This window comes from Schistocerca cancellata, chromosome 1 (genome assembly GCF_023864275.1).
Source record: "Schistocerca cancellata isolate TAMUIC-IGC-003103 chromosome 1, iqSchCanc2.1, whole genome shotgun sequence".
In the NCBI taxonomy this organism is placed as follows: domain Eukaryota; kingdom Metazoa; phylum Arthropoda; class Insecta; order Orthoptera; family Acrididae; genus Schistocerca; species Schistocerca cancellata.
Genome location: NC_064626.1, coordinates 184,090,835 through 184,105,610, shown reverse-complemented (window position 1 = coordinate 184,105,610; position 14,776 = coordinate 184,090,835). Strand labels below are relative to the sequence as shown.

The 14,776-nt window shown below is 42.8% G+C and overlaps 1 protein-coding gene and 1 non-coding gene across 2 annotated transcripts in view; one reads left to right on the top strand and one right to left on the bottom strand.

Moving 5' to 3' along the window:
• LOC126162242 (EGFR adapter protein-like) overlaps positions 1-14,776 on the bottom strand; it is a 98,405-nt gene that overhangs the window by 33,893 nt on the left and 49,736 nt on the right. The window contains exon 3 of the mRNA XM_049918656.1: positions 1,388-1,504. Within this exon, the coding sequence (XP_049774613.1) occupies positions 1,388-1,504 (117 nt within the window). The remainder of the gene's footprint in view (positions 1-1,387; positions 1,505-14,776) is intronic.
• On the top strand, positions 13,632-13,713 carry Trnas-gga (transfer RNA serine (anticodon GGA)). The gene is given in 2 exon segments: positions 13,632-13,669; positions 13,679-13,713. It is a non-coding gene; the product is annotated as a tRNA-Ser (tRNA).

Sequence of the window (14,776 nt, the reverse complement as noted above, 5' to 3'; positions counted from 1 at the left end):
AAAGCGATTGAAAATACGATCATCAGAGAATATTTCTCTGTTTTATGGCAGTTGGTCATAGTAATTTGAGAAATTGATGTACAGGCATTGAATACAATTGCCAGTATGAGGAAGATCCAAGAGTATCACCCTCTCTTTGTCTGTCTCACCCGGCCCCTCCATCTGTCCCCTCTCTCTCTTTCTTGAATATTGGATCACAGTTACGAAAGTATCAGAATGTGACAATTCATAATATTAAAATTTCACTGTGTGTTCACGTACCCACGTGATCCTGCGTATCTCTGAGTAGTACTGCACACTTAATGACTGTTTAGCCAGTTTAAGGGCTCAGTTCATCAAGCAATGCGATCACTTTCTACCAACATACATTATTCTTTTGTCTTATGTACTATTTTCTACTTCACAGTATCCACTGACGTTGGGGTTGATGACTGAATCCAGTCCCACCGCCAGCAACATCTTCAGAACACTGTTCTATGTAATTCTGCTTCTTTATCAGAAGAGTTTAAAAATTTATTTTTTCGAATGCTTAGCTTCATATTGTAAAACTGACGTACATGTAACGTACATTACATGAGTGTTCATCTACAAGACGGGCCTCACTTCATGAACTATTCATTAGCTTTGCAGAATCTCTTGCTAATGCAACAAAAATAATACTTTATTTCCTTTTTTTTTTTTTTTTTTTTGGATCATCAGTCTTCTGACTGATTTGATGCGGTCCAACACGAATTCCTCTCCTGTGCTAACCATCTCAGAGTAGCACTTGCAACTTACATCCTCAAGTATTTGCTGGATCCAATCTCGTCATCCCCTCATGTCTTAACATGTTCTATCATCCTCCTCCTTGTCAGTGTTTTCCACATATCCCTTTCCTCTCCGATTCTGTGCAGAACCTCTTCATTTCTTACCTTATCAGCTCACCTAATTTTCAACATTCGTCTGTAGCACCACATCTCTAATGCTACGATTCTCTTCTGTTTCGGTTTTCCCATAGTTCATGTTTCACTATCATACAATGCCGTGCTCCAGACGTACTGTCTCAGAAATTTCTTCCTCAAATTAAGGCCTGTGTTTGAGACTAGTAGGCTCTTGCCCAGGAATGCTCTTTTTGCCCGTGCTTGTCTGCATTTGATGCCTGATGTCTGATTGTTTCCTTCAAAAATACGTCAGTGAAATTTTAGTTGCGCTCGAAATTTTATCCATTGTCACCGAATTTTTCAACTCAAGTAGTTTTACCACAGGACTTTTTTTCTTTCCTTGAAAATATTTTTTGAGCACTTGAGTCAAAAGATGAGGTTTAGTTGTGTAGTTTAAGATAGTTCTTCACTAGAGATGTGTGTACCGATTTAGTATGAAGTGAGAGAATATTGCGAGAAAGTGTTACCTGGGCATGCCGGTCCGGAACCAGGGCTCCCTCATCTCCAGGGGCTGGTGGCGCGGCGAGGTGGCGGGCGTCCCCTTGTCCGGCGTGCAGTCCGCATGGCAGGGGCAGACGCTACCGCTGCGGGAAGTCGCACACGGCCGCTTCGGCGAAGACGTCACGCTGTGAAAGGTGGGGTACTGCAGTTAGCGGGCGCGTAGCGCTCTCTCTACCACGAACAATCATAGTTTTGATTATCACGTCAAAGAAATAAAGCTATGTAATCCATTATTTGTTTGCTTGCAGTCATATGTCTTTTAAATCTGGCTTAAACTGGAGCGAATGAAAACCGACGCAAGCGAACGGACATTCGCAGACAATTCGACAATGCTGACTACCACTTGCTTGTGTCTACGAACATGCGTGCACGCTAGAGCAACGGAAGTAAAACGGGACAAATAGTGTAGCCTATGGACTCTAAGTTACAGTCTTTTTCTGCTAATGATCGGCACACATGATACAACACGTCTATAAGGGGCAGTCGAATGAAAACGAGACATAAGAAACCAAGGAAGTAAACTCTCTATTAATTCTTAAGCAATCTCCATAACTCTTAATACATTCATTCAACTGTGAGACAACACGGTCAGTGCACTGATGGAAAAATGTTTGCAGATGCCTACGGAACCACGATTCAACTCAGGCGTGCATCTCCGTCTGAAGTAAACCGACAGCTACGAATGTGTTTCTTCAGGGCTCCAAAAATATGAAAATCGCTCGGGGAGAGATCGGAATTGTATGGAGGATGGATAAGGGCGTCCCAGTGAAACTTTTGTACCTCACTTGAAACAACCATAGAGAAATATGTGCCAGTATTTTGTTGGTAGGTTGTCTCCCCATGCGATTTCCATATTTTTGAAGCCCTGAAAAAAAGACATCCGTGGTTACCGATTTGCCTCGGACGAAGAGATGCACGCCTGAGTAAAACCGTGGTTCTGTAGGCAACCGCAAACTTTTCCCATACATTGAGCGTCTTGTGTCACAGTCATGGTGACTGCTTTCGAAATAATAAAGAGTTAACATACCTTTCTCCATATGTCTCGTTTTCATTTAACTGCCCGTTGCAGTTACGATGCAAAATTTCGATATTTGGATAGGATTAATTTATATGGTGAGTGCGCTATTTTTGACAAAGTAGGCAAAATGACGTAGAAAAAGAAGAATTTGAGTGTCTGGATTCGTACGTTCAGCGTGACATGCGCTTAACACCGAATTACAACTCCTGGTTTCTTTAGCATTACCGTGAAATTTTTTAACACATATCGGCTGACTCTTTTCTCTGCTTCTCATTATAAGTGAGGAGGAAACTTAAAAGCAGAATATTAATTATTGACGATGTCCGCCCCAGTAGCTGAGTGGTCAGCGTGACGGATTGCCGTCCTCCGGGCCCGGGTTCGATTCCCGGCTGGGTCGGAGATTTTCTCCGCTCAGGGACTGGGTGTAGTGTTGTGTTCATCATCATTTCATCCCCATCCGGCGTGCGGGTCGCCCAATGTGGCGCCGAATGTAATAAGACCTGCGCCAAGGCGGCCGGACCTGCCCCGCGAGGGGCCTCCCGGCCAATGACGCCAAACGCTCATTTCCATTCATTTCCAATTATTGACGATCAACATAGCTTTCAAAGTCTATTTATTAAGAACTGGAGACATTTACATTGCTGATTGTTTTACATTTCAATATGTGTTGTATACACCACTGATGTTTACAATGTGTTTACACCTTGTATGTGTCTTCACAATCCAATGCCCTTCAGACATGCATGCGTATCTGAAGGAACATTCATTGTCACTGACGGTTGCAGCAGATGCGACGATAATATAACGGTCAATGACGAATCTATACCTCGACGGGCTAAAATGCGATATAATATTTGTCTCCCTGTGCGAGAATCACAAATTGTCCGAGCATAAGGGTTGTGACTACGGGGCATAAAGAGTTCTGGATCGGGACTGCAGGCGTCCTCAGATAGCCAGAGTGATTGTGTGACAGCTCGCGCTAAGCGGACAATTCGGGTTTGAGACCTGGTCCACCACAAATTTTCATATGTCGCAAACACCTTACGTCAATGAACAGTTACAGAATGCCAATCTATATCTCATACAGTTTCTGATATCTGCAGTGACATGTAAAGCTCTTACGGATTTTATTGAATTACGTGTAACGGCAATAAAATGATTAATGAAATATTAAATATAAGAACAACCTGTCACATAGGCTACCTGATTAAATCTGGTATACAAAATGAACCAGAACTTCAACGAGAAACTTCTAGAGGTTGTTCACGGATACCTCTCTAGTATTTTGGTGTAAGGGAAACCTGGTCATCAGCGACTGGTGACAGATTACTGATGAATTAAGAATTATTCAGTATGTTATCGCAATCACCCTTGCTTTTGTGAAAATATTTTCACAACAGTGAAGAGGCCTGTAATATGCAATAATGAAAATATACAACTCAACACACAGAGTAATTCAAAATCCATGAGTTGAATAAATACTGTGATGTGGTTGCTGTCTTTGTGGGGAATGGTCAGCACAGTGCCATTGTGAATCTCTTCTATTGCGTTCAGTGAAGCCATACAGGAGGTGCATATCGACCAACTCTTCATCAGTAAACCTATCCACAGTAATGCTTAGTACCACTGTTAACACATAACAAACTCTGCTGGGAAACAAACTCATAAGACAAAACTGAGCAGTAAGAAGCGCAAACCTGAGGCTAATGAATTCTAGAGGATATTACTGTTGTAGACAGCAGATACCGAAGGATAATGGAAACAAACAGTAAATACGGTAGAAATTTTCAATGTTGGCCTCTTTTTCAGATCAGTAGATACGAAACTAAGCGGGGCAAGGAACCAAACGAAATGGAGTATCTCTGTAACGAGCCGCCGGGAACCGTGGTTCCCTTATATGAAAATACTAAGATGATGTACTTTAGGAACCTATGAAAGTTCGTCGGTGTGGTTCTGGCTCACCCTTTGTTTGAGGCAGGTAGTGTGATTCCCGGTAAACCTTGCTCGTTGCTGTTGTTGCTGCTGTGGTCTTCAGTCGTCAGTCCGAAGACTGGTTTGATGCAGCCCTCCATGCTCCTCTATCCTGTGCGAGCCTCCATCTCCGAATATCTGCTGCAACTTAAACCCTTCGAATCTGCTTACTGTATTCCTCTCTTGGTCTCCCTGTACAATTTTTACCTCTCCTCCTGCCCCCCCCCCCCCCCTTCACACATACACAACCCTCCAGTACACTGGTGACCCCTTGACGTTGCAGAACGTGTCCTACCAACCGATACCTTCTTGCAGCCACAAATTTTTTCTCCCTAATTGTATTCAGTACCTCCTAATTAGTTACGTGATCATCACACCTAAATATCAGCATTCTCCTGTAGCACCACATTTAGATAGTTTCTATTCTCCTTTTGTCTCTAAACTGTTTATTGTCCATGTTTCACTTCCATAAATGGTTACACTCCATACAAATACTTTCAGGAAAAACTTACTAGTACTTAAATCTACATTCGGTGTTAAGAAATTTCTTTTCTTCAGAAACGTTTTCTTGTTATTGGCAACCTACCTCCTATACCCTGTCTATATTGGCCATCATCACATATTTTGCTGCTCAGATAACGAAAGTCATCTACTACCTTAAGTGTCTCTTTTTATAATATGGTTCGCAACGTTCTCGCTTTCAGCGCCCGGGTTCCCGGGTTCGATTCCCGGCGGGGTCAGGGATTTTCTCTGCCTCGTGATGACTGGGTGTTGTGTGTTGTCCTCAGGTTAGTTAGGTTTAAGTAGTTCTAAGTTCTAGGGGACTGATGAACATAGATGTTAAGTCCCATAGTGCTCAGAGCCATTTGAACCATTTTATAATATGATTCCGTCAGCGTCACCTGATTTAATGAGACTACATACAATTATTCTTGTTTTGGTTCTGTCGATGTTCATCTTCCATGATTATTTCAGAACGCTGTCATTCCGTCAACTACTTTTTCAAGTCCTTTACTGCCTCTTACAGAATTTCAATGTCATCGGAAGCCTCAAAGTTTTCATTTCTTCTCCCTGCATTTTAGGTCCTACAATAAATTTTTCTTTGCCTTCCTTCATTGCTAGCTCAGTGTACAGATTGAGTAACATCAGCTACAGCTTCTTAACCAATGCTTCCCTTTCAAGCTCCTCGACTCACTGTCGTCTGGTTTCTTTACAGGATGAAAATAGCCTTTCCGTCTTGAAAACGGTAGTGCCTGGAGGGTTCTCAAAAGCTTCCTGCATCGCCCCCGGCATCGCATCCCGTCGTTGCACGTCGGCCACAATTTCATTTGCGAGCCAGATGCCAAGACCAACGTGCTGGCCGACACACCGTGGTAAACTTCATGCCGGAGACCGACACTGTGAACGAGAATCACATCTGTGATTCGAAAAGCACCTGCTCACATTCCTGGCAGCCAGGTCAGACGAAGATATTCAACCAGCCGCTGAGGAAGAAGTGTGTGCGCAACTCCCATCTCTGAATGCCAAGTGGGCAGGAGGCAGTGATGAGGTCAACAACCACAAGCTGAAGAAACTACTTCAGGTGTCCATCAGCCACTAGCCGATATCTTCAATCAGATACTTCGGTCGGGGGTCTATCCCTCCGCATGGAAACATGCGGAAATGGTGGTTATCCCGAAAATCGGCAAGGACCCACGTCAGGCAGTCAACTACTGGCCCATCAGCTTCTTTCTCTCCCTATCGAAGGTAAAAGAGGGGCTGTACGTGAAGATGCTGATGCAACACGTCTCTTAATGGTGTCTCATACAAGACGGTGGTTAGACACTGGACTCGCATTCGGGAGGACGACGGTTCAATCCCGCGTCCGGCCATCCTGATTTAGGTTTTCCGTGATTTCCCTAAATCGCTCCAGGCAAATGCCGGGATGGTTCCTTTCAAAGGGCACGGCCGACTTCCTTCCCCGTCCTTCCCTAATCCGATGAGACCGATGACCTCGCTGTCTGGTCTCCTTTCCCAAACCAACCAACCAACCAACCAACCATACAAGACGAACAATTTGGAGTGCGGAGCGGGCACTTCACCTCTCGCCAGCTGCTGCGAAAGAAGAACCTTGAGGTGGTGATTCTCGACGTGATCAGTGCATTTGACTCCGTGTGGAACGATGGCCTCGTGAGCTAACTGTTTGGACTCGAGATACCAGTATCACACGGGGATCCTCCTTCGCTCCTACCTCGCTGGGAGGAGCATTCGCACGAAAGCCGACGACACGTCGTCCACATAGCGGGGGATAAAAAAGTGGTTAAAATGGCTCTGAGCACTATGGGACTCAACTTCTGAGGTCATTAGTACCCTAGAACCTGCCCGAGGCAGGATTCGAACCTGCGACCGTAGCGGCCTCGCGGTTCCAGACTGCAGCGCCTAGAACCGCACGGCCACTTAAGCCGGCGGCGGGGGATACTCGCAGGGGTGCCGCAAGGGTCGGTGCTCGGCCCCTTGCTGTACTCCCTGTACACTGAAGGCGCACCGCATGTGGCGAGCGTAGAATTGGCGCCTTAGGCCAACGATACTGCTACAGTATGTGATCAAAAGTATCCGGACACCTGGCTGGAAACAACTTACAACTTCGTGCCGCCCTCCATCGATAATGCTGGAATTCGGTATGGTGTTGGATCAATCTTAGCCTTGATAACAGCTTCCACTCTCGAAGGCATACGTTCAATCAGCAGCTGGAAGGTTTCTTGGGGAGTGGCAGCCCATTATTCACGGAGTGCTGCACTGAGGAGAGAGAGGCATCTAAGTCGGTCGGTGTGGTCTGGCAAGAAGTCAGCGTTCCAAAGCACCCCAAAGGTGCTCTGTAGGATTCAGGTCAGGGCTCTGTGCAGACCTGTCCACTACAGATATGCTATTGTCGTGTAACCACTTCACCACAGGCCGTGCATTGTGAACAGGTACTCGATCGTGTTGAAAGATACAATAGCCATGCCCGAATTGCTCTTAAACAGTGGGAAGCAAAAAGGTGCTTAAAATATCAGTGTAGGCCTGTACTGTGATAGTGCCACGCAAAACAACAAGGGGTGCAAGGCCCCTCCATGAGAAACATGACCACACCACTACACCTCGATTTCCGAATTTTGCTGTGGGCACTTCACATGTTGGCAGATGACGTTCACCGGTCATTCGGCATATCCACACCCTGCCATCGGATCGCCACATTGTGTATCGTGAATTCGTCACTCCACACAACGTTATTCCACTGTTAGATCGTCCAATGTTTACGCTCCCATAAAGCGAGGCGGCGTTTGGCATTTACCGGCGTGATGGATGGCTTATGAGCAGCCGCTCGACCATAGCCACCTAGTTACCATAAGCAGCTGTATTACTGTGACTCCGAGACAAAAGTTTAAGGCAACCTCCCATCGGACGCCGAATGGAAACCACAGTGAAAATAAAAAAAAATTTAAAAATATTTTATTTGTAACATTTAGGTACATCTTCCAACTGCTTCTGTACATAGTCACCGGTCCGACTTTGACATTTATAGTAGCGAGGTACAACCTTTTCAATTCCCTCATCGTAGGAAGCAGCCCCTTGCAATTTCCACCAATTCCCTACGGTTATCTGCAGATCCTTATCTGTGGTAAAATGCTGACCTCACAGCCAGTCGGTCATGTGAGCAAAGGTTTGGAAATCGGAGAGGACCATTTCCGGTATGTACGCTGGGTGATGAAACAGTTTCCATCAAAAACGCTGCTGGAGCTCCTTCCTTATGTTTGCAAAGAAGGAAATGCATTACAGCTACTTTACGTGAGCTGCACGAGACCAGATGGAACTCCTCAGCAGGCACTTCGCATTTGGAGAGATACTTTATTGTTCTAAGTGTCTTTAAGTGCTCACTGCTCGCTCAGAACTGAAAAAATGACACATGAAGCGTTAAACAGGCAGATTAGAGACTCTGTGCAACAGACTTACGCAATGTTTCACCAGATTTTCACCGTGGCTTCAATTTCGCGATGGATTCGATGCTGGAAATGCAATAGCCCACGTATGTTCCAATCATCATCGGGAAAAGTGATGTTAAATGTTTTTGGGACTTCATAGGTGAGCGCAAACAGTTCATGCCCATTAGAGGCAAAAAGAATTTAGTGTCACTATGTTGCTTCTCAGTTAAACAAAAATTTAGATATGAAAGAAGTTAATAAATGAAAATTGTCTATACCTCGTTCCATCAGCTAAAATTAAGCTTTATTAATTACTAAGTGAGGTGTGGGAGTGAACACTGTGGCTTCCACGCCCGCCCGGTTAGCCGTTCGGTCTAACGCACTGCTTTGCGGGCGGGAAGGCGTTCTGGTCCCCGGCACGAAGCCGCCCGGCGGATTAGTGTCGAGGTCCGGTGTGCCGGTCAGTCTGTGGATGGTTTTTAAGGTGGTTTTCCATCTGCCTAGGCGAATGCGGAGTGGTTCGCCTTATTCCGCCTCGGTTACACTACGTCGGCGATTGCTGCGCAAACACTTTCTCCTCGTACGAGTACACCATAATTACACTACCACGCAAGCACTCGTTTAGTGTGAGACGTCCCAAGGGGGGGGGGGGATGCCCACTGGGTGTCGAACCGCACAGTAACCCTGGGTTCGGTGTGGGGCGGCGGTGGGGTGAGTGGGCTGCTGTAACCTGTTGTGAGGTTGTGTACCACTGTGGGCTACGTCGGCGACGAAGGCAGTTCAATACAATACAATACAATACAATACAATGGCTCTCACAGTTAGTAACGTCATATTACATGCAGTTGTGCGACTGGCACAAAACGTAAACTCCACGTTTTCCATACGGCTATCATCAGGCAACAACAGCGCCAAACTACTGTCGTACTTCTGCATTGGATCTCGTTTCAATAATAATACTGACAGATCACGCCGTCATTCAGATTAAAATCGGTATTTCGAATATCAGGTTCCAATTACTTTTTTTACAAACTGTACCTCACACTTTTGTTAGTTATTGAAACTACAGTATATTATGCGTCCAGCATCATTCCTTATACTAAATTATCTCGTTCCAAGTATATTTAGGATGATCAAAAGGGTCTAGGTGTTGGCTTTGCAAAGATTTTGAAAATGTCACGTATTTTCTGTCGTGTACAAGTAATATTTAACGTTTACAGCTGAAAAATTATGCCAAAACACTATCCTTTTTTTCTTTTTCTAACTGTGTATTGTTCTCATGCGTGACACTGTCTAGCTCTTCCATAGAAGAGCGACAAGACTTTGAAGGAGTTTACGCGTATTGGTTGATTGCTGTGTATCTGATATTGTTCGTTTTCGGAACTTACTCCATCTTGAATAAATGCTTCCAGAAGTCATTTCCCCGTCAGCTCAACGACTTCTTCTGTCGCCATCGTCACGAGATTACAGTAAGCCGTTAGGTACTCTATATACCCACGTCACCAAAGTTGTACATGCTACCAGATATTATTTTGATGTGTATGACTGGAGAACCAATTGGCCAGCTAAATGAAGTAAATAAACAATTTTTGTAGTTGTTGAGCAATAGACAGAAGTATTTTTAAATGATCACACAGTCATTTGACTGTATTATTGTTTATTTAATTACGATCTAGGTTTGTGCTTATTTCAGGTGACTGAGTTTATGTCATTAACAGATATTGCAGGATATCAAGCTCAAAATTGGTCATAAATTAAGAAAATTATTGCCTCCTCACGAAATGCCAGATGTAAAATTATCATCTTGTAACAACTTTAATAAATACTAGTCGAAGCACGGTATATTTAGTAAAAACAGATTTACTTAGTGTATAAAAGGGGAACACATGTCCTTGAGTCGCAACGATTTCGAAATCAAAGAGTATGTACTCTCTGCTTTCACTATCATTACGACTCAAGGACATGTGTTCAGAACACACTCTTTGATTTCACTGTCGTTACGATTCAAAAATGTGTGTTGATCTTTTATATACTACGTAAACCTGTTTTTACTAAATATGATGTTCTCACACTATCGTTTATTGACCTTTTCCGAGATGATGATTTTACATCTGGCATTTCATGGAGAGCAAATATTTTTCTTAATTTATGGCCAATTTTTAGCTTTATGTTCTGCTTTATATGTTAATGACATAAACACAGTCACTTGAAAATAGCATAGAAGGCCTAAACTCAGCTCGTAATTAAATAAACAACAATATAGTCAAATGGCGGTCTGTTCATTTAAGACCAAATGAAGTAACTAAAGATTACTAAAATCTCTTAATGACGACTACAGAGTAAGTAGTCCAAACCTTTAGACAGAACACAAACCTGACGCGGAATGAACTCAGAGACATTCATTCAAGAATGCCGCCTCATGTAACTACGTTGTCATGTGTGTTATAATACTTGCGGAATGTATCGTTTACGAATGCGTATTTTGTGCACTTGCCAGATCCAAATTTGTTCTATTCAGTGGTTTTGAGGGCTCTTTGCCACTTCTCGTATCCACTCACAGACTTCGTGAATTAATAAAGTGGAGCAACACGTATGAAAAAGCCCATTTTGCTAATGTTTCATTTTATCGTTACTACTTGTCTCAATAAGGTATGAATATTTTATTTGTTACGAGGTAATAAAATATCACTAAAGTGAACTTGTCGTGCCCATGAAAATAATTTGACGTAACTCATCTGATGCTATTCAAGTTAACAATCATGTAATGAGTTCTACATAGTTAAAGATCTAAAGAGAAAACAGAGGTAATCTTGAAGGCTGTTGTGTATTATAATTCTATCTGGGGATATTTAGTTTTAACAGTCACTAATTATAACTTCCTTTAAGCAAAGTAGAACCTGCACTTCGGACAAAAGTTTTCGTCGGTGATCTGTTTCACTAATACAATCGTGTTTATTAAGAAAATCCTACACTAGACAGGACTAACAGCATACAATATTACACACACATTCTGTTCTGCTAACGCAAATGTTCACTATAACTGGTCCCTGCTTGAGAACGTGAAAAATTGATATATAGCTTATTGTATTTGTACTAAGTGCATGTTATTTCTGTTTCATGAAAATGTAATAATTTCAGCCCAGGCGGAGAGGGAAAGTTGTTAAAAGTCCAATAACCGGACGCCAAGAAAAGGAGATTCTCTCAGTGGAGCAGTTCTATGCAACTGAAAAATTATACTGTTTCACTCAAGGTTACTTGTGCCTGTGTTAGAATATCTCGCAGTTCCACACTGTAATTTTAAATCAGTTTGCTAATAGTGTCGCTGTAGTTAGGATTTTGAATAGTTTGAGACTGTAACATCGTGTAGCGTAACAAACAAGCTAGGTGACCCGAGATTTTTTTTTTCTCGATCAATTACTGACATACCAGGTTTTACTCAAAGACAATAAATAGTATTTCAGTGCTATAATTAATTGTTCATTTGAGAATAAGTGCTGCTTTTGGGAATATTAACCAAATTAGGAGATGGTAAAGACCAGAACTCAGAAGTTAAACACGGATCGCAACACTGATCCGATAACAGAAACAATCCTACAGACAAATGGAAACGTGGTGTTCGCTAGTCAACCGTCCAGTCCGTTAGCCGCCTTATGTAGATAGCTAGAAACGGTATCCGCACTGATGCCCATGGTACCTGTAGATGTTGCGGAATTTACGAAAACGCACGATGATTTGGGATAAGGAAATATCGAACAAGCAAGACGCTATTGCATCCGGCATTAATGAATCTGTCAGTAAAGCACGATTCATCAGGTATGGAGCTATTGGATGAGGTAGCCACTATGAAAATAGCACTTTGTGGTATACCAGAAACAGTACAAAGACTATCTACGGAAGAAGAAGAAGTTAAACAGAAACAGACGGAGTTGTTGGAGACAGTTCACCAGGTGTCACTGAAAGTAAATTATCTCCTGCTGAGAAAGATAGGATGATAAACGACCAGTTTGAATTAAAGAGAAATTTGCTAGCGGACGAATTTGCTACTTAGATGTCGATCAAAGATGAACAAATTTCACATGGCTGATGCTGAAAATCACAAAGCAATTTTAGATTTGACTGCAAATCACTTAAGTACAAAATTGATCTGACACCCCGGTCTATAGTAAGTTGCGAAAAACAAATGAGAAGCTAAATAATGACCTTTAGCTATGGCATAGCTCTGCCTGTGAACAGTTTGGAGAAAAGATTAAAGAATTAGTCAAACTGAAGGATATCATTCAGGATGACAGATCAAGGACACCACATTCGGAGGAAGATGATCTTTCCTAACTGACACAGAGCAAAATGTTGAGTGTACCAAGTCTTGTATCATGCAGCTCACCATATAATGCATGATTGGCGCCACTCTTTACAGTGATGATGATGATGGAGGAAAACTTAATAAAACATCGACAGTTTTCAGTTTTTGTGACAGATAAGAAAAATGTGCATCCTGTTATTTCTACAAAGGCATTTCATGGACATATACCGTGATCGTTTGCACAGAGATTTGTATTTGTAATAGGTTTCATCTGAGGAGAAGCTGTTCTATGGGCTACGGAAGTAGGTGAATACTGCTTGAACGTATGACAAGTTCGAGAAGGTATTATTGGAAAAATACTGGTGGGTGTGAAAGAACGATTACGCAAAGAAGTTTTCAGTGGCAAACAATTCCAGTTGTAGGAGAGGAGCTTCCAGGAATACCTCGAAAAATATTTAAATATCACTAGGTGTTGGGATAATCCGGTGTCACAACAACGTTGCCTATCCATATTCACGAGGAACTGCTAAAACATTTCTGAATCTAACAGAAATTAATACATTCTTAGATTGATTTGATCTAATATGCAAAGATTAGAAGGTTTTGTTGCAGAATGAGAAATACAACAAAACCAAACATAAGAATCGCTATGGAGTACATATCAAGCTTAACACCACGGTCAGCAGAGTATGAATGGGGAAGCCTGTAGCAGTGATAATAGCAATAGGAATGACGACAAAAATCATTTAATAGAGAGTATACAAGGTACGGTCACCAGTTTATTTTAACCTGAATAATAATCTTCACTGGCAAAAGCAACGCAGGGAATATAATCCAAACTTGAAGTGCCAAGGTCTGAGTTAGAACAAGAAAGCGATGGACAATTGAATTCGACAGGCCGTTTCCAATAAGAAAATCTGATATCAACTGCACACAGCCCCGAACGTGTTGTCGAGGAATGCGGTACTACCCGACAACAGCCGGCCGGAGTGGCCGAGCGGTTAAAGGCGCTAGTCTGGAACCGCACGACCGCTACGGTCGCAGGTTCGAATCCTGCCTCGGGCATGGATGTGTGTGATGTCCTTAGGTTAGTTAGGTTTAAGTAGTTCTAAGTTCTAGGGGACTTATGACCACAGCAGTTGAGTCCCATAGTGCTCAGGGCCATTTGAACCCGACAACAATCAATTCAGTAAGTAAGGTACGACAATCGGTCCGTGATTAGGGGGGAATATTATGCTCTAACACCTCGAACTTTCAGAACATTAACAGCATTGTGTCACCAACCACAGTGAATACACACATAAGAAATATTTTCCCTGTCGTTATTTTAGACAGGGGGACTGCAGTGAGCATGATATGTAAAGGCCTGTACAGTAAGGTATGTGACATTATGGACTTGCACATCTTACTTATTAGTAATTGCCGTCTATTGAGAACAACTGGCATCAGACCAAGGAACGTGAGATATCAGGCCCACATACCTGTGATAATATGAAGTATAGCAACATTTGGCACATTCATAATAGCTAATTCCTTGATTGTGGACTGTACTCTCGGATTTCATATTGTGCTTGGTAAGATACAAATAGACCTCTCCAGAAGAAACAGTACATTTGTAACTGATAGTACGTGAACTCGTCAAAACAAAGCTTGGGAAGGGCAGATAATACCAGGGTGCAAGAACTTAATTCATAGGCAAGGAGTATCATAAATACGAGGTGCATTCAAATTCTAAGGCCTCCGATTTTTTTTTCTCCGGACTGGAAAGAGATAGAAACATGCGCATTGTTTTAAAATGAGGCAGCGTTCATTGTCAATACGTCCCAGAGATGGCAGCACCGTACAGCAGATGGAATTTTACCACCAGCGGCGAGAATGAAAACTGTTTTAAATACTTAAAATTCCGACGTTTTCCTTACTTGAACAGCGTGCAATGATTCGTTTTCTGAATTTGCATGGTGTGAAACCAATTGAAATTCATCGACTGTTGAAGGAGACAGGTGGTGACGGAGTTATGGATGTGTCGAAAGTGCATTCGTGGTGTGACAGTTTAATGAAGGCAGAACATCGTGTGACAACAAACCGAAACAACCTCGGGCTCGCACAAGCCGGTCAGACGACACGATCG